Source organism: Chroicocephalus ridibundus, chromosome 13 (assembly GCF_963924245.1).
Source record: "Chroicocephalus ridibundus chromosome 13, bChrRid1.1, whole genome shotgun sequence".
Classification (NCBI taxonomy): domain Eukaryota; kingdom Metazoa; phylum Chordata; class Aves; order Charadriiformes; family Laridae; genus Chroicocephalus; species Chroicocephalus ridibundus.
This window is the reverse complement of record NC_086296.1, coordinates 12,585,259-12,611,686: the sequence shown is the minus strand read 5'-3', so window position 1 is coordinate 12,611,686 and position 26,428 is coordinate 12,585,259. Positions and strand designations below refer to the sequence as shown.

Sequence of the window (26,428 nt, the reverse complement as noted above, 5' to 3'; positions counted from 1 at the left end):
CTTTACCACAAAAAAATCCCCACTATTAACCCAGTCGCTGGCAATGGCCTGAGCTTTGCTGTTATGTCTCCCAGTCACCTTTTTTACTTCAAATTGCTCTGAATTTGTGTAAGTGATCTCCCTGTCTTTATCTCTGCCCATGAGCTTTTTAATCTTATTTTCTTCCCCATCTTGCTGAGAAGGGGGAGTGAGAGAGCGGCTGGGCGGGCGACTGGCCGAGCCACCACGGTTCCATTGCTATTTTCCCTCATGGGGCTGAGGGTGCCGTGTCCCAGGGGCCGTCCATCGGGGAATCCCTCCTCTGCGCACCTGAATCAGCAAATGCAAACTGACACCCTCAAAAGATGACAAACGGCAAGCGCTGCTATTACTTTCCTGGATAGAATAATGCTTTGAATAACAATTTAGAGCTGACCTGAATTAAAAGCTTTGTAAAAAGCTCCCAAAGATTCCCAAACTGGGCAACCACCACGTATGCAAAATGTGGGTGGTTGCTTATGGCTGGAAAGTAGCCATGGCCTCATCACTTTCTTGGCATGGGTCCATTAGCCCAGAAAACCAGGCTTCCCACCACCGCCGATGGGCACTGGGGTACCGTGGTGCCAGCTGTGGTGGCAGGGCAGCAATCCCAATCCTCTGGGGCTTTTCTCAGCAGCTGGATTAAATGTATTTTTTTTAGTTATTACTCTAAAGCAAGATGTTTGTTGTTTCCTCCTTTGCTTGCATTTCAGTAGACAAATATATTTTCCTCCCGGAGAAAAGCTGAGAATCCAGGAACCTGAAGCCAGGGGAGGCAGCGATTAGTGGTTTGAAGTGTTAATGGTACCACAGTGGGAATGGGGAGTCCCTTGAACGCAGCTATTAGCAAATTAATAAAAGGGGTAACACGCTCTCCTGAGTGTTACAAATTTAGCACTAATTAGGACTTCTCTTTCTTAGCTATTTTAGGCAAGAAAATCTTCAATATGCTTTGTTAAATTTGAATCATCTCGTTTGTAGAAGTAAATAATTCAGAAACATTGCTTTCTTCACCCAGCTACCGTCTATTAAACTTTATCCATTCTCCTTTTCTTTCTGACATGACTTACAGCTGGATATTTTGTATACAGTTAGTTTTATTTAGCAAATCTTCCCCCAGAAGAGGGTTTTCTTGAATTAGACTAACCTACCAGCCATTCATTTCTCACAGTCCATCCCAAACATTTCAAAGATCCCCTCTTCACAGGAGTGTCAGTGCTCCAATTTTTTTACATTTATTTAATTTATTTATTGCTCGTATATTCCAAATGCTAAACCTCATGGAGTCATTGTAACTGGCAAGCCATATTTTTCTGCCAAAAATCTACACAGTTTTGAGTATTTTAGCACTTCACAATTAATCATGAGAGAAACTTAATCAGGTTTGCAATGAAAAAAAGCCCTTAATTAGAGCAGAGGCCAAAATGTCCTCCTGCTCTTCCTTTCTTCTTGCACTGCCCCAAATCTCATCTAAACCTTGCCTGAAGTCCAGAAAAGAAATCTCACAGTTGATTGAATATATCTAATTGTGAATTGATGTCTACGCTTTTGGAGATATGTTTCAAACTCTGCCTGGTGGCTGTATTGGCTAATTTGCCTATACCCAGGAAATTAATTCTTTCTTAACTACAGAGCGAAGCTATGATGTTGGGCGATATATGTCTCCCTTTCTGGAAAGAATATTACTTCTCTCTAGCAAAATCAATGTGTTGCTAAATGATTGATGTAACAACAAAAGGTTTTAGCTTTTAATATTTAGGAAAACACTGATGGCGAAGAGAAAGCACTACAGTTTGCATAATGAGAGTAGAGCCAGACTGGCTGGGGCAGAAGAAACTCACTTCAATTCAACAAAAGCCATAGCTTATTTCAGCAATAAAGGGAAAATGCAGATAGAAAGTTACATCTTCTGATGACACTAAGTAAAAGAGCATGTTAGAAGTAATAAGTAGTGAACTCACGGTTTAAAACACACATGTACACATGCACATATGTACAGCAGTGTGGAGAACCCAAGCAGATGCCATATGAAAATATGCCATAAAGCCTGACAATACTGCACACTGTCAAGGTGGCTTTCCATAAAATAACGCAAATTGATGTTAAAAACTAGCTTTTATAATCAATTAGTAAGGCAAGTTTGGCAGCAGTATTAATAACCTTTGAAACAAATGTAGCATGAAAAGGGGATTTCCATGACCAGAGCTCAGCTCAGAAGACTTTGTCTCATGTCTATGAAAGTCATATCTTAGCAAAGGTAAGACTAAAGGTATCACCCATTCCATACCTAGAAGAACTGAACAAAGCCTTTTCCTTGTTCTCCTGTGGAGGGAAACACATGATACAGTCATTTGTATTCTGTTAAACAGCTGGTCAGAGAGAGTATTCTGCACTGTATGAGGCTAAAGAAAGTACTATTTTTACTTTTCTCTACTACATGAGATAGGATGTGAATGGTGTACGCTGAGGTGACACGGTAACATCCTGTCTGCTAACAATAAATGAGTCCTTTCTTCCCTCCATGTGGGCTATAACTGCGGAAATAAGATGTGTGAGCATGTAAGCTGAGCTGCAAGTTGGTAAATTCCAGCTGATGATTTAAAGCTGGTGAATACAAACCTTGCAGTCCTGCAGGCAGCCTAGTACTGGAAAGGACCTTTGAGGTCAATTCATTTCCCTTCTGTCATAGGCAGCTCTCTGAAAGAAACTGCATGATAAAGTGATCCAGCTCCATAACAAAATTAATTTTTGCCACCATTTCTCCTACTGTAATGGTGCAGAAGAAGGAATCCTGCTGCAGCTGCTTGGAAATGTAGAAATCTTCCTATTCACAGACTCAATATACTCTTATCCAGTTTATTTGCGTCATTTTTTCTGCCAAAATTGTGCATCTGCTTAAATAGCGCTTCTCCCTTCTGTGTGCTTATCTGTGATATATTTATAGGGAGTCCTCTCTCAGCATTCATTGCATGAGATAAAACAAGCCATCCTTTTTTTAGTCTCCTTTCATATAACAGACTTTCCACGATCTGGATCACCCTTGCAGCCCATCCCTTCACTTGCTCCAATCTGAGCATGGGGCCCATAACTAACAACAGCAGCTATATATTGTCTTAACAGGGATTTTTACAATGCCATTAACACTCCCTTGTTTCTTACTGCTATATTGTACATTTACACTGTCTGTACATAGAATTGTTCTAGCATATAAATTAAGTTATACAGTTAACCATAAAATACTGGTGTGTTATCTCATCTGGTACCATTTGTGCTCCTTGGGAGTGTGGTCAGCATCTTGCAGGCAAAATCCTTCAGTACTTTTCATCTGGTGCTTTTTCATCCTTGATAGCTCCTGCGAAGTATTTCAGCATGAAGATGTTTCAGCAGTCTTTTACAAAAGCAAGTGAATCATTCAAAAAAAAGCATAATCCATCCATCTTCTTTAGTGTCACCAATTAATAGCTGCTCAGGATGCTTTGAAATCTATAGCTGCTTAAGGGAAGCAAAATAACCAGCCCCTTCCTATAGTGCTGTGCTATCATTACATTTGTGTACTCTGCCTCTGCAAGGAAGCTTTTTTAAATAAATGAGGTGAGGTCAATACGCAAGGGCCTCTGATGTGAGGATTTAAAGAAGGGGAAAAGACCAGTCATCCTAATCCAGGATAAGAAGGCAACTAAAAACCAATTGTTAGACAAGATTATTTCTAATTGTTGGAAAACATTTCTCATTCCAGAAGCCAGTGGTCAGAGCCTGGCTGATTTTGGTGGCTGCGCTTCTTCTGCTGCTGCCCCAGCAAGCAAGCAATGTTGGGGGCAACCAGAGTTTCCTCCACTTGATGGAGCTGGAACAGACTTTTACCTCTTGCTTCTGATTTGGATTATTTTGCTGCGGACTGTGCAATATAAGGGACTGTTTTTAAAAGGGGGTAGCGTTGCCTTTGTGGGCAACTCAGGCTGGGTCCCTGTATTCACTCCTCAGGTCACAAGCTGCCAGAGGAAAGTCATTGCACCCTTTGGTGGAGCTGCTGTCAGACAGAGCACACTGGGTCAAATTCTGACACACATTTGCCAGACATAAGGCTGCACTCCTAAACCTGCCCGTGGCTGCTGACCTCAATGCGAGTTTTCTCCTCTAGCTCCCATTCCTCCCTCCCATCTCACCTCCCTAAGGCATTGTGGCCACTGATGGCATTTGCCGTTGGACATACAGCTCTGCTTGTGCCCCAAGCAGGATGGCAGTGCCACCTCTTGAAGGGGATAAATTCACTTCCAGCTAATCTGCTGGAGCGGGAGGTCTGTGCCTAAGTGTAATGGAACCTGGTGGAGGCTAATTAAATAGAAAACCATCCATTTGTGCTGTCTCATTAGGGATTTGTCATAAAAACCTTATGTTCCCTTACAAGCCTAAACAAGTGTGTTCACCATGCAAAAATCAGCCATAAAGCTGTCTGGAGAATAGTTAACATGTTTAAGCTGTCATTTATACAGGCTGTCTGCAGCCTGGATCCTGCAGGTAGAAATGGCCTTTCCACTGTCCTCAAAGCACCTCGCGTAAATGGGGCATCCCTCCTTCGAAATGGGAAAGAGGGCCAAGCCCAGCGATCCTGCACCGACAGTCATGTGGAGCGGATGCTTCTCCGTCTGGCCCTGACGCAAGCCAGAAATCAGAGGCAAAGAGCACTTGTTACTTTAGAGCTGTGCCAAAGATGTTCAGAGGTTTAGAAAGTGTAAATTTAATAGCAGTGTTTCCTGGGGTGTGTGGAGGTTGCCTCCCCTCTGCCTTTGCAAGTGGCCTGGTCTCCTCCTCAACCCCTATCAGGGTACTATTTTTGAGGAAAACTAAATTTCCTGTAGGGCATGGGAGTTGTCATGCTATTTTGCAGTGGAAGGAAGTTTTGGGCAGCGTCCCTTTGGCTGCCCTAGGGGAACATCACCATGGTCTAAATGGCTGCTCTCCTCAGTGTCCGTTCAGGATGAGCTTTTCCCTTGCCCAGACTCTGCAGGCTTCAGGCCAAAACGAGGGCTTGTGCTGAAGTCATATTGGGGCAGATTTTCCCATGGGCAGGAGGAGATAACTGCTTTCCTGCTATGGGATGACCCCCCAGGGTAATGCCAGCTGGTGTCTCCTTGCAGGCTTCGGAGGTGGAGCGGCAGCTCTCCCTGCAGGTCCACACCCTCCGGGAGGACTTTCGGGAGAAGAACTCCTCCAGCAGCCAACACATCGTGCGGCTGGAGAGCCTCCAGGCTGAGGTGAGTCACTCATGCTCCGCCTCACTCCTTCAAAAGGTGCCCAGGGCTGTTTTAATTTGTATAATGAACTCCTCTGAACTGGGTAAACAAAACTTGATGCTTGGAGCAAACAAAGAGAAGGATGGCAGCTGTGGGGCAAAGGACTCCCCCACTGAGGATTTTTGCTGCAACCCAGAGGTGGCTAGGGTGGCATGAGCCAGCTTCCACCGCTGCCTCAGCCACAAGCACACCTGCAAAATGAACAGAAGAGAAGGATATTCCAGGAGCTAAAGCACGGCTGTGCTCTTGCAGGGCCTGGCCAGTACAGATTAAACTCTGGGGCATGGTGGGAAGGTCTGCAAGGGTTTTTTTTTCTGTTTTTCATGCTTGCAAAGAAAGTAGGAATCCTCTCCTGCCTCTGAGCCACACACGTGGGAAAGCAAGGAGTCCCTGCCTGGTTTAGCTCTGGTACATTAGCAGGAATGATATTACCTTCCTTTCTCTTCCCTTCCCTGATGGGGGTCACTGGAGACTGTGTGGGCAGGAACCAGAGTGGTAGAAGATGTCCAACTCTACTACCCTACCGCGTTTTTTATTTATAAGCTGTCTGGAAGAGCTTTTCCTAAAATCTCTCAATTTCTTCTTTTCTCCCGCTCCCACCTGCTCCCTGCTGGTCCCTCGCCTTTTCTTCCCTTCCCCTTGGTGTGGAGCAGCAGGTCCTTGAAGTAAGTATAGAGGCTCAGAAATGGTTGGCCCGTGCGTGCATTGCTGCCATCATGCATGCCTGTCACTGTGCATGCCTCACCTTGCCTCCTTCCTGTCTCTTGCTTTCCAAATCCCTTTTCCCCTGTGCCTTTCCTGTGGCCCAGGGCCCACGGCAGAGCGATATTTTTCTGTTACACGGTCATTCACAGGGTGTTCATTACCGGTCTGGATACCAAATATGAACTCTTGATGCAATCTCTGTATTATACCTCTTATTTTTCTCGCATCCCTTTTCTCCAACCCACGCAAATCATGATGGTGGTGGGAAGAGACATCTCAGAAACCATTAGTCACCTAAGAGCAGCTTTCTAATACCTACAGCAGCCTTTACCCTGCAGAAACAGAAAGTCCACACACTTTGCTAATATTCCTCCATGCAGCCAAATCTTTCCAGTAACCTGGAAAACAGGAAAGACACAAGGTCCCCAAGAGGCCAAGAAAGCAGTGGGAAGTTGCTGAATTTGTCTATGGTTCATGAATTGAAAGGAGGCCATAGGGAATACTTAGGGTTATACTGGACTGGCAAATGGCATATCCAGTCCCCAGAGGTCCTGTGTTTACTAATGTGGGAAAAGGCTCGTTTTTCTTGGTTGAACAAGAAGTGACCTTGGCTAGTGCTGATTCATCCCGTGCACTGTTTCCAGCTAACTGAATCACAGAAGTTTTGCTTGGCATATTGTCCCTCTTCACCTGAAAACGTTGCCCTTGACAATTAAAAGAAATGAACCAATTTTAAAGGCAACTGATCACTGAAAGACTAAAAATAAGCATGGCACAGAAAGGAGTCTTCACAAGTAAAAAGACAGAAAAATCCCTGATGAGGACCTGGCGAATATGCAGCAATTAAGAAAAGTGTATGGGCAGCGCTGTGGCACAGCCCTGCAGGGAGCAGGATCCCACAGGCTCACCCTGTGGTCTCCAGCACCCATAGAGGAGAAAATGCCACCATGCTCAGTCAGGGACCAGCCAAGAAAAGTAACTAGTTTTGCCCAGTCTTGCAAATTTTAAGGTACTAGGGGTGGGCAGGGCTGGTCTCCACTTAATCCATTTGGCCATTTCTGCCTGCTCCCTGGCCTCCTGCCGGTGCATAACCAGCCCCTTTGGAGCTGCCCTGACAGCCTTGGGAAGGAAGAGTTTCCTTTAAGAGCCTTCCTAAGCTTTAAACCACACACAGAGATAGAGTTTCTCTTATACAGGTATAGAATAGGTATGTGCATACTTTTGCTTTTTGCTGTTTCATCCATCTCTTGGGAATGTGATTTCCTTCTTCTCTGCTCCCTGGAAAGCACAGACACCACCTCTCTCTCCTCCGCAGATCAAAATGCTGACCGACAGAAAGCGGGAGTTGGAGCATCGCCTTAGTGCCATGATGGAGGAGAACGATCTGCTCCAGGGAACCGTGGAGGAGCTGCAGGACCGAGTCCTCATCCTGGAGAGACAAAGCCATGACAAGGACCTGCAGGTGTGGAGGCAGCGATGGGACAGGGAAGAGGGGGGAAATGGAGTAAAATATGTGGTTTGGGTTAAAATTGACCAGAAAGATAATGAGGAACTGGGAGACAAAACAACTGGAAGAACAAAAATGGATCATGTAAGCATAGCAGCAAGCAAGGTCCTGGGCGTTCCCTGTAGGGACAGATAACAGGAGCCACAATGGGGCATCTTGACAGCAAAGAGCAGCTTCAGAGGGAGATCTGAGCAAGGGAATGGAACAAGGTGCTGCAGAAATGAGGGAAACATAAAAGGAAGCAAAGAACTCAGGTTGCAATTCATTTTACTTAATTTTTTTAATAGTAGAATTGGCTTCACTTCAAAAAGGACTTTTTTTTAGACCCCACTGTCCCAAAGGGCAGTAACTGGCCTTGTAGCTCTCACTGCTCAGGTGGATTCCCAACAAGCCCCATAGTGTTTGCAGCCGTGTGTCAGCAAATGTCACTCCACTGAATCCCCAGCTCTCCAAAACAGGTCTGAATCTTTTTTCCCTTTTTTAAATATATTTTTGTATTTATATATGTGTATAGATTTTTTAAAAACATACCTATATTTTCTTTTTGGATTCACTTCTTGCTGTGTTGTTTTCAGCAATTTTTTTTACCTGAGTCCCAAATTCTTCACGATGTTCCTCATTTTAGTGCTGATTAACATGCTATTTTTATCTTTCAGGACATTCTGGAGTCTAAACAGTGTCTAATGACATTTGGAGATTATTAAGCTCCAATAAATAGCAATACCAGCCAAGAGTACTTTCCTCCTGGCTGGAAACCCTCTTTCATGACACCCATTCCTCCCTCTCAGCTCCTTCACAAAGCAAGAGATTCATCCAGTCCGTATCACCCCCGCTAATATTTTTTTTTCCTGCTTCCTTGACAAATTCCTTGATTTTCTTTCCAAGCTGCATCAAAGCCAGCTGGAGCTCCAGGAGGTGCGGCTGTCCTACCGGCAGCTGCAGGGGAAGGTAGAAGAGCTCAGTGAGGAGAGAAGTCTCCAAAATGTCAACACAACCAGCACATCGCTGCTATCTGAGATAGAGCAGAGCATGGAGGCAGAGGAGCTGGAACAAGAACGAGAACAGGTATTTGCCCTACAGCCCCTGGGAAAGCTCATGGACCTCTGTGACCAGCCCAGGGACCAGAGGGAAAGGGAGTTTAATGCATTTCATCTGGTATTGCAGCTGAACCAAAAGCCAGAAAATTGGGATTGTGGTCTCAGCTCTGGTATTAACACCCTTTTGACCATATGAAAGTAAATCTCTGCATCCATTTCAAAACAAATGTAGCAAGCTACACAAGTATTTGTGAGGTTTGGCAATCACATGCCTCACTTCACCATGGAAGGAGGATTTCCATGGCCTTGATGTCCCAGGCTAATGCCAGGCTTTCTTGTTCCAGCTGAGGCTGCAGCTCTGGGAAGCATATTGCCAAGTGCGATATCTCTGCTCCCATCTCAGAGGTAATGACAGCGCAGACTCAGCAGTCTCTACAGACTCCTCCATGGATGAGTCTTCAGAGACCTCATCAGCCAAAGACGTCCCAGCCGGCAGCCTACGGGCAGCTCTCAGTGAGCTGAAAAGACTGATACAAAATGTGCTGGATGGGGCAGACTCCACGGTAAGTTGGCAGCACAGAGAGATCTTAGCTCATGCATGTCCCCTTGCCCAGGTGACACAGCTTGCTGCAGGTTCCTGCTGGATCCTGAAGTCCCCAGTCTGCGAGAAAACCTCTGCGGCCCAGAGATGGGCTGTCACAGTGCACAGACTGCTCCATGCGTCTCAAATGGTCAGCCAAGAGCCAAGACAGCACACTGACCACTGCGGGTTGCAGTGGTCAGACTGCCATAAGTTTGAAGCTTGCGCAGCTGTCATTGGTCTGTGAGTCATTCTGGAAAATTAATGAAAGAAGGCTTACAGTAAGTTAGAGTTTCAATGTGGAAATATTGCAGATTGTCTCATACATCACAGTTCAGTTATTTCTCTTAGGATTTTCCTAACCTATTGACACTGAGTACAAATGTCTTGGCAAGAGCTGCCAGACTCAAATCCATTGACAGATGAAGAGTTTTGCTGGCACAAGATGGTGTCTGTGGGGTATGGCCCCAGGGCCACTGGGGAGGAGGGGATGGCATGGACGACTACTCAGCATCCACGGGAGTGCAGAATTATGAGAAAACACCTCACTTGTTGCAGTGGCTCAAATCAGGCCTGTTTCCATCACCTCCAAGCTGGGTGCATTGCCAGTATGACTTAACTTGAGATGCCATGGTGAGGAAGACAGTGCAGACTCTGCAAATGCAGACCCACATGGGAGTACTCACCCTCCTCATTTCAGTACCTGTAGCAGCTTGTAAGAAGGCTGAGAATAGAGATGAAGTTGTATTTGTTAAATAAAAAATAAGAGTCCTGCAAAAGGTCTACAAACACAGAGACTGTAGCCATATGTTACCAAGTGGTCCGTAGGTCTCTGTAAATTTGGTTTATGCAAAGGTGAGAACATGTCTGCATGCTCTGTTTATCATGTGTATAAGCAGTACCCTTGGCTGAGTTGGCTGAGCATGTTTCTATTGTGGCGGTATATGGGAACAAAACTGGAACTCTACCAAAGTCACATTCACACTTTCTTCTTCCTTGTTTAGTACACTCCATTCCAAACCAGTATCAAATTAATGCAATTGCCTTTTTTAAAGTGAAATCTTAGCAAGAGATTTCTCTCCCGCTCTCAGAGCTCTCGACGAAGTGACGATGACACCTTAGAGGAACAGATCAGGAGAACAAGCGAGGATTCAAGAGCCCTGAGGGAGTTAATGGAGGGAGAACGGGGGAAGTTGAGGCAGAGTTTGGAGGAGCTGCAGCGACTGCACAGCCAGGTTAGCAATTTCCACACTTTGCATGTGGTCATGTAACACCAGTGTTCATCGTCCAAGACATGCTTTCCATAGAAGAGATCAACATGATAAATAACCCAGGAGGACTTGGGCCAAAACCAGTTATGGTTGGACGAGGGAGACTCTGTTAAACCCAGTGCAGAGGCTTCATGCATTTAGCATCAGAGTTTTTGACAAGTTGTCTGGTGCCCATCCCAGACATCATCTCAAACAGTCAAACTTCCTTTAAACCTTCCCCCCAATTTGGTTTTCAGCCATCCTGTCTCACTTAAATTCTTCTCAGCAGAAGTCCCCAGAGTTACGAGGTTGCTTGATATGGGGTACTGGAAACTCATAGGTATCCAGTCTGACCCGTCTTGCTTGCACTAAGCCCTCATAAAGCATATATGCTGCCGCCGGGTGGACAACACAGTGCTGCTCTGCTGTGCATGGAGCAAGGTTTTCCCCCTTCTACAGCAGCATCACGAAACCCGTATAAATCCACATCCAGAGAATCTTAATCATGGCCAGCCTGGCACCAGGCAGCACCCCAGGGCCAGCAAGGACTGGCTAAGGCTAAGACAATCTCAAGAGCAATCCAACCCCGAAACCAACACCACACGCAAAGCACAGAATCACACTGCACCCGCACTGAACGTAGCACTGTCTGCATCTGAGGTCCTATGCCAGAAGCAGCAAACGGACACAGGCAGCCAAGGAGATGCTCTGCAATCCCTATCTCTATGGGACAAAACTTCAGACACTGGAGGAGATCTGGAGGCTGCAGCAGAAGCAGCCTTTGGCACAGCTTCTTGTGCTGCACCAACAGCACTGGAGCAGGGAATGGGATTAACGCCTTTGGCTGGTCTTGCCAGCGGTGCTGTATAGCTCTTTTGCCGTACACCTTTGGAGAAGAAAAAAGGCATGTTCAGAAAGTGTTCAGAACATCTGTGTTCAGAAAGTCAGCACAACCTGGGATCTGACAGCCTTGTGTAGGGCTATGGGAGCTCCCACCATGAGGCTGAAGAAAAGAGTGAGAGCATCATTAAATACCCCTAGCAGTGACGGCTGCATGAATACAAGGATGGGAAACAGTCTTGCTGACAAAGCAGGTGATTATATGCAGACTGCAGTGATGGAGCAGCCCTGGCACCCATCCTTCCTTGAGGACTGCTCCTCTCAGTGATGCGGCCATCACAACAGACACCTTTGAGGGTCCAGACTTGGACCCAGTGAGACATGAGCCCAGATGCTCCTCCGTCCATGCTGCCATAGCCCTGTGCACCACCCACAGGCGAGTGACACACCTGAGATGGAGGAGACAAGGACTTGATCACTGCAACTTGGCTATGCTGACAGAGACCATTAGAGGCTTATTCACAGATCTTGAGCAACCATCCGTACACCAGCCTGCTTGTCTGGATGCAGCACCTCCTTACACACAAGGCCTTGCCAGGACATCAGGAGGGAGCAGCACTTGGTTTCTTTGCTGTGGCTGGTCTCCCCAAACTCTCCAGACAGGAAGGACCAGAGGACTCGCCCTGGATCACAATCTGGACCCCAATCTCTGCTTTTAGGGGTCTCTGACTACCAAAGCTCTGAACGTTTAGGAAGCAAAGCGAAGACTGCAGTTCTACTTTCTTCTCACACCTCTGTGTTACATGGAGAAAGATGGGGCGTAACTACAAAAGCAGCAGACATTGCTCTTGGAGAAGCACTCCAGCCTCACACAGCAAGTACACATCTCCTGCAGCTTTTGCCCATAACCCATCCTCACACTTACTCAAGGTTAATAATTATCCTCACCTCTCATAGAAGAGACAACATTGTCTTCAGTTCAGAGCTAAAGAAAATCAATGCACATGGAAATCTCGTCCATCCAGGGCATCAGTGCTTTGCTGCCTCCACATCCCTCTGTGCTATCACTGGTATTGATACAATAAAAGGGGGACTCCTAAACAGCTTCTGGGATCTTGTAGCACGACACACGTTCATTGCTCCTGCCTGAGGGCACGGTGGGCTAGTGGAGACAGAATTCACCCCTGCCTCTGTCTACATTGGAAAGCAGTTTCACACCTTCTGCCTCATCCATTTCCTCCCACTGTGGCATTCCATTACTTGAAACACATGCAAAACCAGTTAAAACCCCAAACCTATCCCCAAACGCAGGTTTTTGGGGCCTCTTGACACACCGTCCCCTGAGATTTCAGCAGAAGCACTCAGGACCTTTCACATAGCTCCCACCACTGCCCTCTATCACATCATCGCTTTGAGGTGCATCTCATGCTGGGGTGTGGGAGGGCAGAGCTCGGGCAGAGCTCCCCGATTCCCTGGCAGCCCCAGCACACAGCCAGGAGTCTCTGCACATAGACAGGGTGTGTTTGCACCCTCCTCCCCCCGACCCAGCCATGCCCTGCTAACAGCAGATCCTCCCACGCCGTTGATGTGATGAGCCCTTTTTGACTGTCTGCCCTCTATTTAAAGATTTCTTTGAGGATTCAAGCACTACTGAGCTGCATTTAGAGAAAGGAGGTGGGTCAAACGCTGGAAGGGTTTCCAGGTGGTGGAGTAGCGTAGCAGAGCATGTGTGTACCCTAGACAAAGAAATTAAATGTGTATGAAATATTGCAAAGCTGTGCTAATGCAATCCTTGCATGATTTCACACCCTATTAACTCACTCTGCACAGGACAAAAACGATAGATCATTTCTCAGACTATTTAAGGCTCCACACATATTTTAAAGTCTAATTAAAATTGTAAGATGTGCCAGTAACACCTTCCATGGCGTGAAAGGGAATTTTCACATCCTTTGTCTCCAGCTTCATACTACTTCAAGAGACACAACAGCCCCCTCCAAAAAATCTTATTTGCTGCTAAACAATGCTTGCAATAATTTAACCCTGGAAAGATCAGAATACAACGGGCAGACTCAGAGGATGCATGCACAAGACAGATCATCTAGAGAGGGGCAATATTTCAGTGCTGATGCCATAGTGACAGCAAAGTCGCAAGGGTCCTGCCCTGCACAGCTTTCAGCGCTGTTGCTGCACGTTACTGAAGCAGTCCTGGTGACTCATCTTGCTCAGACTGGCACTGTCTGCATCCCAAGGCAAGCCAGCACGTTTCACGGGGGGTTGCACCGTCACTAACAGCCCCCTTCCAACAGACACAGCTTCCCCTGCAAGCACAGAAGCTCAGCCTCCAGGTTGGCCCATGTGGCTTTTTTCTTTCCCCCGCCCCACCCCAATTCGTGGTGAATTTGTCTGAGCAACCTGGGTTTCATGCCCTCCCTCTGCCCACAGGTCACGCTGCTAAGCGTGGAAATGACGACACTGAAGGAGGAACGGGACCGGCTGCGAGGTGCTGCTGAAGACAAGGAGACAAGTGAACGGCTCCTGCAGGCCATCAGGGACCGAGACGAGGCCATTGCCAAGTAAGTGGTAGGAAGAGCCAAAGCCAAGCTGGCTTAGCAGTTACAGAGTGCCTTAGCAAGAGATACCTCCAGGGTGGGTTTCTCCCACCCTCCACAAATTTCAGTAGCTGTTACAAAGTAATAGAGTGAGTCTTTGCTTTGCTGGCATTGGGAAATGCTGCCAGGAGCTTGGGAGCAGGGCAGGAGATGCCAGTTTCCAGGGCATCCCATGGCAGAATTGGGGGCATTTAGGAAGACGCCGTGAACCACGTTTTTGCCATCCCTAGTGCTGATCTGAGTCACAGCAAGGAGGAGAGGACTTCAGAGAACCAAATGGAAATACTATGTCTGCCCTATTTGTCATATTTTTCTTTTACTCTTCCAGACACACAACCCTGCTTTCCTGCCAATCCCCATTACAGCCCTGCTTGGGCTTCTTCCCTAAACTGTTTCTCTGGTCACTTGCTCTCCTGTTCTGGGGTCTTTTTTGCATCTCCAGTCCTGTAATTCTCTGTTTCTCCTTTCAGGATTCTCCTACTGTTTTGACTCTTTATTTTCCCCATCCTCCTTGCAGAGCTGTGCAGTTTTGCTACCCTATACCCCATACTTCCCTTCCCTGGCTCCGTGCTTGGGCTTGCCACACTGCCCTGAGCACTCTTTGCCCCAAAGAGAGGGGCAGAAACATTCACACCCCCTGTGCTCTAAATAGAAAGGATACATCTGATAATCTCTTCAATAAGCAGATGGGCCAGGACACCACCAGGCCAGCTCCTTATGGAAACGCCTAATACTCAAGCCCCTGTCAAGAGGAGGAGCACAAGAGCATTGCAGCTCTGAGGATAGGGGGAGCTAAATCAGCGTGCACAATCTCTTCCTCTGTTTTTAAGCGACCTGATCATCCATGCTGCTCTTGCTTGGGTAGCTAGCTACCAATTTCCCATCGCCGTCCTCTGTAACACCTCCATCTGTTGGCAAAAATCAGGAGCATCCCAGCTGCACTGCTGAGTGCAGAGAGGTGGTTCTGACATTTCCAGTGTGTGTGGGTTGCTGGTTCTGCTGTGGCTATGGCAACGCGCTGCCGCCACGATAAATCCCCCAGTAATATCCAAGCAGCAATGGGGAGCTTCACAACAAAAGGCTATTTAAGGTGTTCAAACCCACAGCCAGCAGTGGAAGGGTACAGCTTCTCCACAGCAGTTAATGACCCCGCTGGGACAAAGCACTAATATTTACGGCTGACTGTCCTGCAGTGGCAGGAGCCCAGAGAAAGGGGGACGTGACAAGTGTGCATGGGTGAGTGGCCTGTAATTAATGAGCAGAAAGTGGCTGCAAGTGAAAGCAGACAAGAGCATCTTGTTGCTAGAAATGAAAGCATCCCTCCACAGACTGAGCGGGCTGCTCCCAGGCAGTGAGCCGCCTGGGAGGCTTGTGATATGCTTCCCACCTCAAGGGTTAAGTCACTTTCGTTGAAGCCCTCCCAAAAAAAAAGCCCTAACTCTAAACAGAAATAAAATCACTGCCTGAGGCAGACATCTGTCATGGAAAATTTCTAGCTTGGAGCTGAAGTTTGGCAACATGGGAAGCAATAGGAAAATAGGATCCTATAATAGGAGGTGTTAAGCAACCGCTACCTGGAATATAAACACAAATTCCCAAATTGCTCTTCTGCAGGGGAGAACAAGAGAGCTATTAGGAGGTGGTGAATTAGGTACAGTTAATAAGATGCAATTATTTTTCCCAGAAATGTTTGCAAGGAAAGATGGTTCCCAGCAAGTCATGTTATGGCTTCCCATCACACCGCAGTTAATTGAAAACTTAAGGTTTGTGCTCACCTGTGTGCTCCCAGCATGGTAAGCAGCATTTCCCAGCTAGGGCAGCTTAGGAAATTGCTCCTCTCTACAGGACAATTCCTTTCCACTAGCCAATAGAAGCTGGAACATCTTAGCCACTGAACACTCTTTGGGCAACCTTTTGCCATGGCGTCACATGCCTGGTGGCCAGCAAATGCCCGGAAAGAAACATAGCAGCAGTGTTGCCAAGGGCCAGCACAACCCGATTAAAACTGGGAGTTTTCCTTAAAGCATAACATTTAATTCAAACAATTTTAGCAGTTTGTCATTCTTAAAAAGCATATGCAGTGATAAACTTTCTTCCTTCATTTCTTCCTTCCTTCAGTCCAAGTCTCAACTGAAAGCAGTTGTACTCTTTGAGGGCTGTTTGTCTGTTTTATATTGCAACTTATTGATCAAGTGATCACAGAATCATTGAATAGTTTGGGCTGGAAGGGAACTTTAAAGGCCATCTAGTCCAACGCCCCTACAATGAGCAGGGACATCTTCAACTAGAGCAAGTTGTTCAGAGCCCTGTCCAACCTGACCTTGAATGCTTCCAGGAAGGCGGCATCCCCCACCTCTCTGGGCAACCTGTGCCAGGGTTTCACAACCTTCATTGCAAAAAATTTCTTCCTTATATCTAGTCTAAATATACCCTCTTTTAGTTTAAAATCATTACCCCTTGTCCTATTGCAGCAGGCCCTGCTAAAAAGTTTGTCCCCATCTTCCTTGTCAGCCCACTCTAAGTACTGAAAGGTTGCAGTAAGATCTCCACGGAGCCTTCTCTTCTGCAGGCTGAACAACCCCAGCGACTTCTTAAATATGATGGATAGTGGCTTAGAAACTTCATCCGCCAGTTCCCTCAGGACCCACGGATGTATCTCATCAGGTCCCATGGATCTGTGCACCTTCAGGTTTCTCAGATGGTCTTGAACCTGATCTTCACCTACAGTAGGCTGTTCCTCATTCTCCCAGTCCCTGCCTCTGCCTTCTGCGACTTGGGCAGTGTGGCTAGAGCCCTTGCCAGTAAAGACTGCGGCAAAAAAGTCATTGAGTACCTCAGCCTTCGCCATATCCCAACTAATCATGTCACCCGTTTCCTTCCAGAGAGGGCCCACGTTTTTCCTAGTCTAATCAGACACAGAGCATTTGGGTTTTAGTACATATCATTTCCTTTCCTATGCATTAGTAAACAGAAAAAAAGGAAAAAATATTTATATGTAGATTCTACCTCGTTTTAGATCTCCATTTTTAATGGTAGATTCTGCACGTTATCCAGGCACACTGTATTATCTTACTCAGCGGTATATCTGAATATCTTTTTGTATTATTCATAGTCTGCTTACCAGAAATCTGATGGTTTTATAGTAATAGTGCTGGTTTTATAGCAACAGTTCTGTTCCACTCTTCAGATGAATAGACTGTCCAGAATACAACAGAGATGAACAACCTGGGGACCTGCCAATGAAAGAAATTGTTTACTTCTCCCCAAGGATATGTTTAACACTTCCTTTAAAGATTAGAAAAAGTCACATGCCCCAATTTCTTGCTTCTGCCCCCCAGGAAGAACGCGGTGGAGGTGGAGCTGGCCAAGTGCAAGATCGACATGATGTCCCTCAACAGCCAGCTGCTGGACGCCATCCAGCAGAAGGTGAACCTCTCGCAACAGCTGGAGGCCTGGCAGGTGAGCAGCCCCCAGTCACCGCAGGGTCACAGTGGCACGTGGCCCAGGAGACACCTTTGGGTGACTTTCCCCCCATTCCTATGGGTTTCCTGCGTTCTCAGCCCAAACGTCCATAGATAGGAGTGTTGCTTTTGGCTCTGCAGGAGCCTAGTGATTAGTGGTGCTCATGGGGGTGAAACACAGCCCTCCCCTGCTCAAAGCCTTTCAGCTGTGAGCTGTTAATTAATTATATAGGAATACCCATTTAAAATGGAGAAACAAAGTGTATCTCATGGCTGCATGCAGCATGGGTAACATACACTTTGCAGAGTAACCTGCTGTGGCCCGGGGAGGGAAGGTGTCCATGTATGAGATGTCCCTGGGTAGGCGCAGCCTTGCAGACATGTGGGCACAGCTCATTCTTGCATTTCCATAATGGAGCAGAAAAGCGGGAGGCAGAGAGGTTGTGGCGATTGTTTCATGGTATAGCTGCACTGTTTTCATCGACTCAGAAGATCCAGCAAGATGGAAAAGCTAAAATCCCAGTTCTCCAGCAAGGTAAAAAAAAACAACCAAGCCCACGGCAGTTCAGCAGCTGCCCTGGAGATGCTCCACTTGGGGTCAGCGGGGAAGACCCATACAAAGGCAGAGAGCCCTTGAGAGCAGACAAAACTGTCTCCTCCTGGAAACTAGCACCGAGGAAGGGCTACTTTAATGGAAAACAAGCACGTACAAGAAGAAAGGTCTAGGCCAGTTATAGTAATTTGTTGCAGACCATGCAAGACCCCAACTCTACTAACAACCAGCCTGACCAGTAGAAACCTCTCCTGTACAACCTCGCTCCTGTTTCAACTCCACTGTGTTTTCGTTTCTCTTTTTTTTTTTTTTCTTTCTTTTTTTCTCCTGCTTACAGTTTGCTTCCTCAGGGCTTTTTACTATCTGGCTCCTTTGGTTTCTGATCTAGTGGCCTTTCTCAGTTCCTGTACCAACAGCTTTAGTCGTACACCCCTCCTGCCTTTGAGGTGAGCTCCCCGCACCCTCGCCAAGCACCTGCCATCTCCTCACCTGCTCCATTCACTGCCACCATCACCCACATCTGTCTCTGTCCTCACCATCATCTGGCAAGAAGGGCCAGTGGGGGGGTTCTCCATCACCCACCGAGATTCTGCACACATACACACCCCACCCCAGCACCAGAGCAGGGCACAAAGGGCAGCATCCTACACCCCATGGTGAGACTTTACCCCCCAGGTCACCATGGGGAAAGCCAGGCTGAGGTGCACGTGTCATTAATCCTCTGTATTCAGCACCTCTAGTATCTGGAAAACTTTGTGAAATACAGACTGGGATTTTACTTCTCAGCCTCATTATCCAGTAAGTGACATTCAGTGCTATGCATAGGAGCTGTCTGTATCCGAGTTCTGCTTCAGTTTGGATGGGTGGTATAAATTGAGACATACTTACTAGTAAGCTCGGTATTTAGTGCTGGAATACCCCAGCTTAGGGTTTTAACAACAGGCGTTTGCTTTCTCACTTTACACTATGTTGTCTGGTTGCAGCAGTACAGCAACCTCGGTCCTGCTCCCATCAGCTCTCTGAGATGAGGGTCAGGCCCACTAGCGCTGCAGAAAGTTGTTTCCAACATACTCACCTAAAGTGTTATTACACAGTAGCAAAATTGTTTCCAAGCACCTAATGTTCTCAGAACAGAAGCTCAACCAGAGAGGCAAAACACAAGTCAGGTGATTTATGAATTTTGGGGACTATTTTGCAAAGCTGAATGTTTCTGATAAAATGGGATGAGATTTTCTGCTTTAGCTGTATGTAAATGGACGCCTTAATCTTATACAATTTTGCTCTTGCACACTACTAGTCTGCACTTTACCAAGGACCATCAACAAGATTACAGTTTTCTGTAAGCACGTAATCATATAGGCTATAAAATATGCCACAAGCAAAATCCTGCGCACCCGAGCCTAGCACAGAAGTAGCACAGGAGTGGATATGCACCTCACCTCCATGCCTTATCTGACCCCCACTCGTATTCATCATTATCTGAGTGGGGGCAAGAGGGGCATTACTGGGACTAAGGAAGGAATATGGAGCAAACTTGGAAGCGAAGAGGGCTGCTTCTCTGAAATGAGAGCTCAGTGTTTTCAGTGCAATAGTGACAGGGGCACCATTAGGATAAAAATGCTCCAATGCCAGCAGAGAGCTGCAGCCTGCATGGCCGCAGCCACCAGCCTCCGAGGTCGCCTTGGGGAGCTCCAACCCTTACCTCATGCAAAAGAACCTCCAGCTCACAAAGAGGATACGTGCCATTTGCACCTCCTTCAGACTCACCCCTTCTGCAAAGTGCAGAAAATCCTGCCCGGAACACCCAGAGCACACCAGTACTGTGTTATCCAGTTTTATAAGAACACTTTATCAGACAGGTCTTGTACCACTGGTATTTGTCCTCCCTCCATGTCCCCAGACACTCCTGTGCCCCTGCCCAGTGCCAAGGCAGGGACCGCAGCTCTGCCCCAGCCGTGCTGTGTACATCTGCCCCGAATCTCCACAGCCAGGTGTTGTGCTCTCTGATTCACGCTTCGGACAGACAGGGACCCAAATGCAGTGCACTCTCAATAGTGCATACTGTATTTTTATATATATATATCAATATATTTTTATGTATATATATATAAAAAAGAAAAAATCATAGTCATCCCTTGTTATGTGGTTAACCAAGGACACAGATCTGCCATGCTGGAGCCCAGGTGCCTACCTCATTTACTAGAAGAGGTGCCTTCAAAATCCAAGTGCTATACATTTTCACATGGCAGCTTCACCTCTGGAAACCTGTTTCACCTTAATCCTGATGTTTAACTTAACCTCTTTAGCTCTCCCTCTGCCTTTCCCCTTTCTAGCCCTGCTCTAAAAAGATCCAAAGCTTCTGCAGTCCATGTAGCTCTGCACCCTCCTGCTCCCCCAGGGAAAGTCCCCATACTAAATTCAGGTCCAGGCCATGCCTATCAATCCTTTTCCCTGCTGAAAATGCTGCAACTAGAGATTAGCCATTGTTCAAGCTTCCAGTCCAAGTTGGCTGGTTTTATTCCACATGGAGCTACAGAGCAGCTGGGGCACCCGCTGGGTGATGGCAGCACCTTCCCTTCCATCTCAGTGCTGCCCCAATGGGCTGCCCTGCGCGAGGTGCCAAACGAAGAGCACTTCCACCACTACAGCCCATCCAGAGTACCCTTGTTCTCACCGGATGGTTCCCTCAGACCCACTCAGGGACCAAACTGCTGGAAAACAGTTTATTTCTCCTGTGGGGCTGGTTTGTGTATGCACATTTTCACTAGGCTACAGTTTAAATACGCAATTATAGCAGAAATAATAGATCTGAAGGTTTAAAATTTGTAGAATCGATTGGCAGGTTTTCAAGGAACACAGCGGCACATCATTAGTGGCAACAGAACTGAATAATTATTTTGTGTAGAGCAATTTCACCATGCTGCAAACATGGATGAAACTAGAGCATTTCTGGTACATCTAAGAAACCACAGTGCAGTTGTTCATGCCAAGCTGTCAATCAGAGAGCTCCCACCGCTCTGCTGGCTCTAGGGAAGGAGCTGGTCTAAGGGACGAGCACAGTTCTCTTTGGTAAGTCTGGTGCAAAACCTACGGGGGGTCTGGTGGGCCCATGCCTGGCCCCAGCCCCCCGGCTCCCGGCAGCACCTTCCCTGAAGCCCCACTCAGTGGCTGTGCAGGCAGCTCTGTCCTGCCTGCCTGCTCCGCATGGCAAGCACATAGACCTGCTCAGGACACACATCCTTACTTTTTCTGGTGATTACTTTCAGCTGCATTTGTTCTTTTTTATATATTTGTCCCTCCAATGGGGACATCTGCAAGCTGGAGACAGCAGAGAAACGTAGTTTAGGGGTGTCACAGTCCCAAGCAGGCACAACGCTCTGCAAGACCACCTGAGCAATTTATGCCTCAGAATTTTCTGATTTACTTTCCTTGCTCACTAAAAAGCCTCATGGCAGCAAGCAAGGCTGAGCCTGCTGCCAGGTGGGGAGCTAGACCTGTCCCCACTCTTATCATCCCTCCTCCATCTCATCGCAGCACGGTTCACACCCATTTCAGCGATGTCCTCGCGTGAGCTCCCTTCGAGCATCAGCTGCCACTAACAACCCTGTCTTCTCCCTCTGCCACAGGATGACATGCACAGGGTCATTGACCAGCAGCTGATGGACAAACACCCGAAGGAATGGAGCCAGCTTGCTTATTCCTTCTCCAGTGGCTACGGCGCAAAGCGGAGTGCCAGACCCTCCCCCGTGTTCAGGCCGGAGCAGCAGGGAGATGAGCCCGTTGGGGCAGAAGGGAACCGTCTCTTTTCCTTTTTCAAGAAAAATTAATTGGAAAAAGAGAAACCTCTACAACAATTTCTGCTTCGAGATGGGGAGTGGGGCAGCTGCCCAGCTTGCGGATGGACCCAACTCTGATCGACTAAGAAAAAAAGAAGGGGGCAAAGGAGTTAACCCTTGAGACTCTGCACTATTTACACCACACCTGGTCTGAACCAAATGTTTACATGAATTGGAGATTTGCAAATTGACAATGTGATACTAATAGAAAGAAACTTTTCTTATTCTTTAAGTGAAGTGATAAACTTCAGGGTATATTTTAGGCGCTTTGACACAGTCCAGTTTCTGCTGTGAAGAATAATCTGATTGTCTTAAAAGCACTGTCATGCTGGAGAAGGAAATAAGCAGCCCCAAGACAAAGCAGCACAGGGGATTGAGAACTGCCGTCACAGCGAGCACAGGGGGAAGAAGAGGGCTGAATGCAAGAGAAGAAAGGGGAGTCACTTATACCGCCCTCCGGTCCCGACAGCTGTGATATCCTTCAGCCATCCCACTGAGACTGGAGTCGCTCTGGCCCCAGCATTGCCGTGTTTTGGCAAGTGTAGCTTTCTCCGTGGTGGAAGTTGAGCCCTCACTGCAGATCCTGCCTGGGCACCATCTCCCCTGCAGCTCTGGGTAGCTGTTCACCCCTCACTGGGAATCCAGGCTCCTCGCAGATCAGGGCACTTGTGAGATTGCTGGTGTTACTGTCTTCTCTAGCTCCCTCCTGCTACAGAGATACGAGTTGCAGAGTCGGTAGTTACAGAGAATGTTAAGAATTTCTCCACAAGAGACCGATCATCTACAACTGATTACAAACTGGATAAGAATTGTGGATGTTCAGTCCTGGGCCACCTACTGTCCCTCCAATGGCCAAAGGTAGTCATGGACCTTCAGCAAGTCACACACCTTTCCCCAAAGCCATGTTCCCCTCCCACAGTAAGAAACCTGCCAAACCTGGCGGACTTGGCAGTGCCAGGTTAATGGTTGGACTTGATGATCTTAAAGGTCTTTTCCAACCTAAACGATTTTATGATTCTGCAATTTTAACTGGATAAGTTCCCCAAAAGCCTAACCAGTAATTCACTGAAAGCCTACCTGTAATGATGTCAGTAGATCTTTGATGCTGGGTTGGCAGACTTGATCCTCAGAAGGCACACAGGCATCTACCTTCACGAAAGCCAAAGGCAATTAGTGTGTCTACAAAGCTCTGGAAATTCTGCAGCTTGCTCTGCCCCACGCAGTAACGTTAGCTATGGCTGGACAAAAATGATGAGTATTTGTCCCTGCCCGTGGGTCATTTACTACTCAGCCCTTTGGAAAGCAGGTAGCCAGATCTTCTTTTGACTGAAGATGATCAGACCCTGCTTTCCAATAGGCATGACTTGATCAACGAGAAGGAACGTAGCTTATTTGGTGCATGCACACAGCGGTGCTGGAAATCCTGCAATACTTAAGTAGGGACCTTCCCTACGTACTGGGTCGGCACCTTACAGCTCTTCTCTTTAACACAGTCTACCATCATAAACCAGCGAGGAACGCCAGCCTAAGTTCAGAGATGTCCTGCTGCTGCCATGCAATTTTCACACATTCTCCCAGCTCGTGATACCCCCCGGCCCTAATTTGTTTCCCTGTTGCTTTAAAGAGGCTACCACCTACACTGTCCCACGGGAGCCAGAGCGAGGTACAGAGTCAGCTCTGCCCTGCTCAGCAACTTAGGTGCTAAAACACCAACCTACAGCGAGCTGCTATCTCTGCTCACTAGTTACAGCAACAAACTTTCTGCTAGAAGAAGGTGTTTGATACCTAATTCTAAGAAGCAGGTAAAAAGTTGGTGGCTTGGATTTTTTATTATTGTTATTCAACTTATCTATGGGATAAGACATCCATAATACCTCAGTACAAATATCCTTTCTGCCTACAAAGATCTGAGCATTCCCATATTTCCTTGTTAGCATGAAACTACCATGCTGGTACGAAATCATCTTGCACTGAGGTAGCGCCGTGTTGCAAGGAGCAGAGTACTCCTTGGGACTGAAAGTGATGGTAAAAAGCTGAATGGTAAAACCTATTACCTTGAGAGCAATGAAACCTGGATTGCAGATCCTGCTCCAGGAAATACTTAGGTAAAGCACCACCAATACAGCTTGCTGCTTACAGGGAAAGGAATCTGGAGTCTCACAGGCAGGGTAGGGGACTAAACCTTGGCCTCTCCTTTCCAGGCAGTGCTCAGCTGTGGAGTATCTGCTTGTATCCACATGTGCAAGTGAGGAAAAGGGACTTAGTGCAGTGCCAAGCGCGCCCCCAGCATGGCAAGTCCTCATCCTCCCGTCTTACCTATGTTGTGATTCTCAATAGGGCAGAGACGCGAGGCACACGCGCAGCATCTCCTGCTGTCAGGACTCACTTATGCCTGAATGGATTAACATAAACTTGAATACCTGCAAAATTAGGTGTGGGTTCATGGATGCCAGCGATACCTGTGAACAGTTGTCTTACAGTTTGAAAACGATGCTCTGCTTATTGTGGGAGAGCCATGTGAACATCTTGGTCCTCACTAACCTTTTTTCTGCTGTCAGTTGTTATTTCCCAGGTCCCAACAGCTCTCTTCAAGCCACATGCCCCTGTGTGGGACTCTGCCCCGCTGAGATGTATGTATGTTTGTGTGTGTGCAATCCTAAGGCAAGGGCCTTAAGCTATCCAAGGAAGATGCAGTAATGAGATGAAGAAAGGTGCCTTCTGCTACACATTTGCCGAGAGGAAAGTGACTCATTCAGTTGCAGGGGTAGGCAATTGAAATGCACAGCCCATCTCTTCATTTAAGGAGGAACCTACCATAATCCCATTGCAAATTTGTTTATTTAATAACAATGATGGAAGAGATTGCAAGAGGAAAGTCAGCATGTTCTAAGGTGCCAGTTGGGTATGGTTTCTTAAAACTAGCCCCTTAACCCTAAAGATTTAGTTGCACTACTAAACCCAGAAATACAAGAGAATTGGGTTTAATGAACTGGACAACACACCAAAGGAGACCTCCTCGTGCTGAGCTGCTACTCAACAGGAACAGAAACTGCCTTAACACAGCAGCTAGGTTTTGTTGTTTTGTTTTCAAAAACCTCATCAATGCAGTCCTTCACATTCTCATTTGTCATGTTGTGTTTTAACAAGGTCCTGACTGTTTCACCTTGAGCTGTCATTAAAACAACTCATCTCCATCCTGTCATGGCCAGGAGCCTGGAATCATCCTTGCAATGTTGGATTAGAAGACATTCCACTTGTGACACTTGATACTTCTAGGACACACATGGTGTAAAGGAAACATCAGCTGCAGTGAATGTGATGGAGGAAGCACATTAATCCAGCAGGTACTCAGGATCCCAAAGTAGATTTAAGGAGCAGGATCAGCAGCTCTAAATACAACACTCCGCCTTGCATTTGAGGCAATGGTAAATAAAACAGTAGTGCTGCACAGTCACTGTTCAAATATTGCACAGAGAAGAGATGCCTGCTGAGATTAAGGTTACAAAGAACTTCCCCCCAGTGAAGTAAGAGGTGACTGTTTGGGCACCCGGTTATTACGCTAGCCTAAGGGAAAAGGATCAATCTCCCTTTAGTAAACTCTGCAAGGGAAACAGCCGTAAACAAGAAAGTGTAAATGCAAGGCAAGTCACTAGCACTTTATCTTAATTCAAACTTAGATCAGCAGCTTGCCATCGAGGTGAACAACAGATCAATTAATAACAGAATCATTTTGCACAGAGAAGCAAGAAGTGAGGCTACAGGCAGTGCTGCATGCACTCAATGGTGGCATGCACTTGTCCTACTTAGAATGGTAAATTCCAGATATGCCTCTACATCAGGCAAACTCTCTACTCCCCCCTCGGCTATAAAAAGCAAGATCGTTTTAACCAAAAAGCCAAGAAAGGAAGCGTCTGGGTGCTGGAGCAACGATTCCCTTCGATTGAGAGGGGAAAAGCACACAGCAGGGACAAGCAGAAAGAATGTATCTATAGATATGTACATATACCACAGTGCTGTAATTTTTGTATGTAGCAGTAATGTAAATAAATGTATGGTTTTTATAAGATACATATTATAAAAATCTATAAAGGCATATTTTTAGTAAAAACAATGCTCTACTTCTTTTGTAAATAGTTCTCTTCAGAATAAAACAGATCATTTATATGATAATGTCTCAGCTCTCAAGTCACTGCTTATCTTACCTAGCTGCAGAACAAGCTCACTTTTTGAACTGCCATCTGAGCACTCAGCAGCACCTTTAGTACTTCGTCATCCCAAGAAATTCAGCCACATAAACCACTTGCATGTGTTCGGAAGAGAACAGGCCTGGAGAAAGAACATTTAAAGCATTTATATCTCCTGACGCACAGGAAAATAGAAAGGCAAGCTTGTAAATCTCCTCCAACTTCCAGCCATTTGTATCATTTACTGGCCTTTATATGGAGGGACAATCAAATGTTAATGAGTTTAAACACAAAACGCAGATGGACAACGAAACACCTCCAGCTTGTGCCAGCTGCGATTCAGACCGTCTACATGTCCTCAGGATTCCCCCCTCCATAGCCATACCAGAACAGCGCAGAGGGAAGCAAAGACGCCTTCCCACAGCAAGCTTCTCTCACGCTTCTCCAGAAGCGGGGAATATATTTAAAACCAGAATAGCAATTAAACACTTGAAAGCATTAATTGTGGTTTTGCCAATACCCCCTCCCAGGAAAAAAACACCTCTACATACAGC

At 46.7% G+C, this 26,428-nt stretch overlaps 1 protein-coding gene across 1 annotated transcript in view; it reads left to right on the top strand.

Moving 5' to 3' along the window:
- The window catches only part of BICDL1 (BICD family like cargo adaptor 1), a 49,642-nt gene extending 26,868 nt beyond the window's left edge, over window positions 1–22,774 (top strand). The window contains exons 3-11 of the mRNA XM_063351273.1: window positions 5,154–5,270; window positions 5,963–5,974; window positions 7,330–7,476; window positions 8,407–8,586; window positions 8,903–9,121; window positions 10,230–10,373; window positions 13,674–13,804; window positions 17,179–17,299; window positions 21,481–22,774. Of these exons, the coding sequence (XP_063207343.1) occupies window positions 5,154–5,270; window positions 5,963–5,974; window positions 7,330–7,476; window positions 8,407–8,586; window positions 8,903–9,121; window positions 10,230–10,373; window positions 13,674–13,804; window positions 17,179–17,299; window positions 21,481–21,681 (1,272 nt within the window). The 3' untranslated portion in view covers window positions 21,682–22,774. The remainder of the gene's footprint in view (window positions 1–5,153; window positions 5,271–5,962; window positions 5,975–7,329; window positions 7,477–8,406; window positions 8,587–8,902; window positions 9,122–10,229; window positions 10,374–13,673; window positions 13,805–17,178; window positions 17,300–21,480) is intronic.
- The last annotated feature ends 3,654 nt before the right edge of the window (window positions 22,775–26,428 follow it).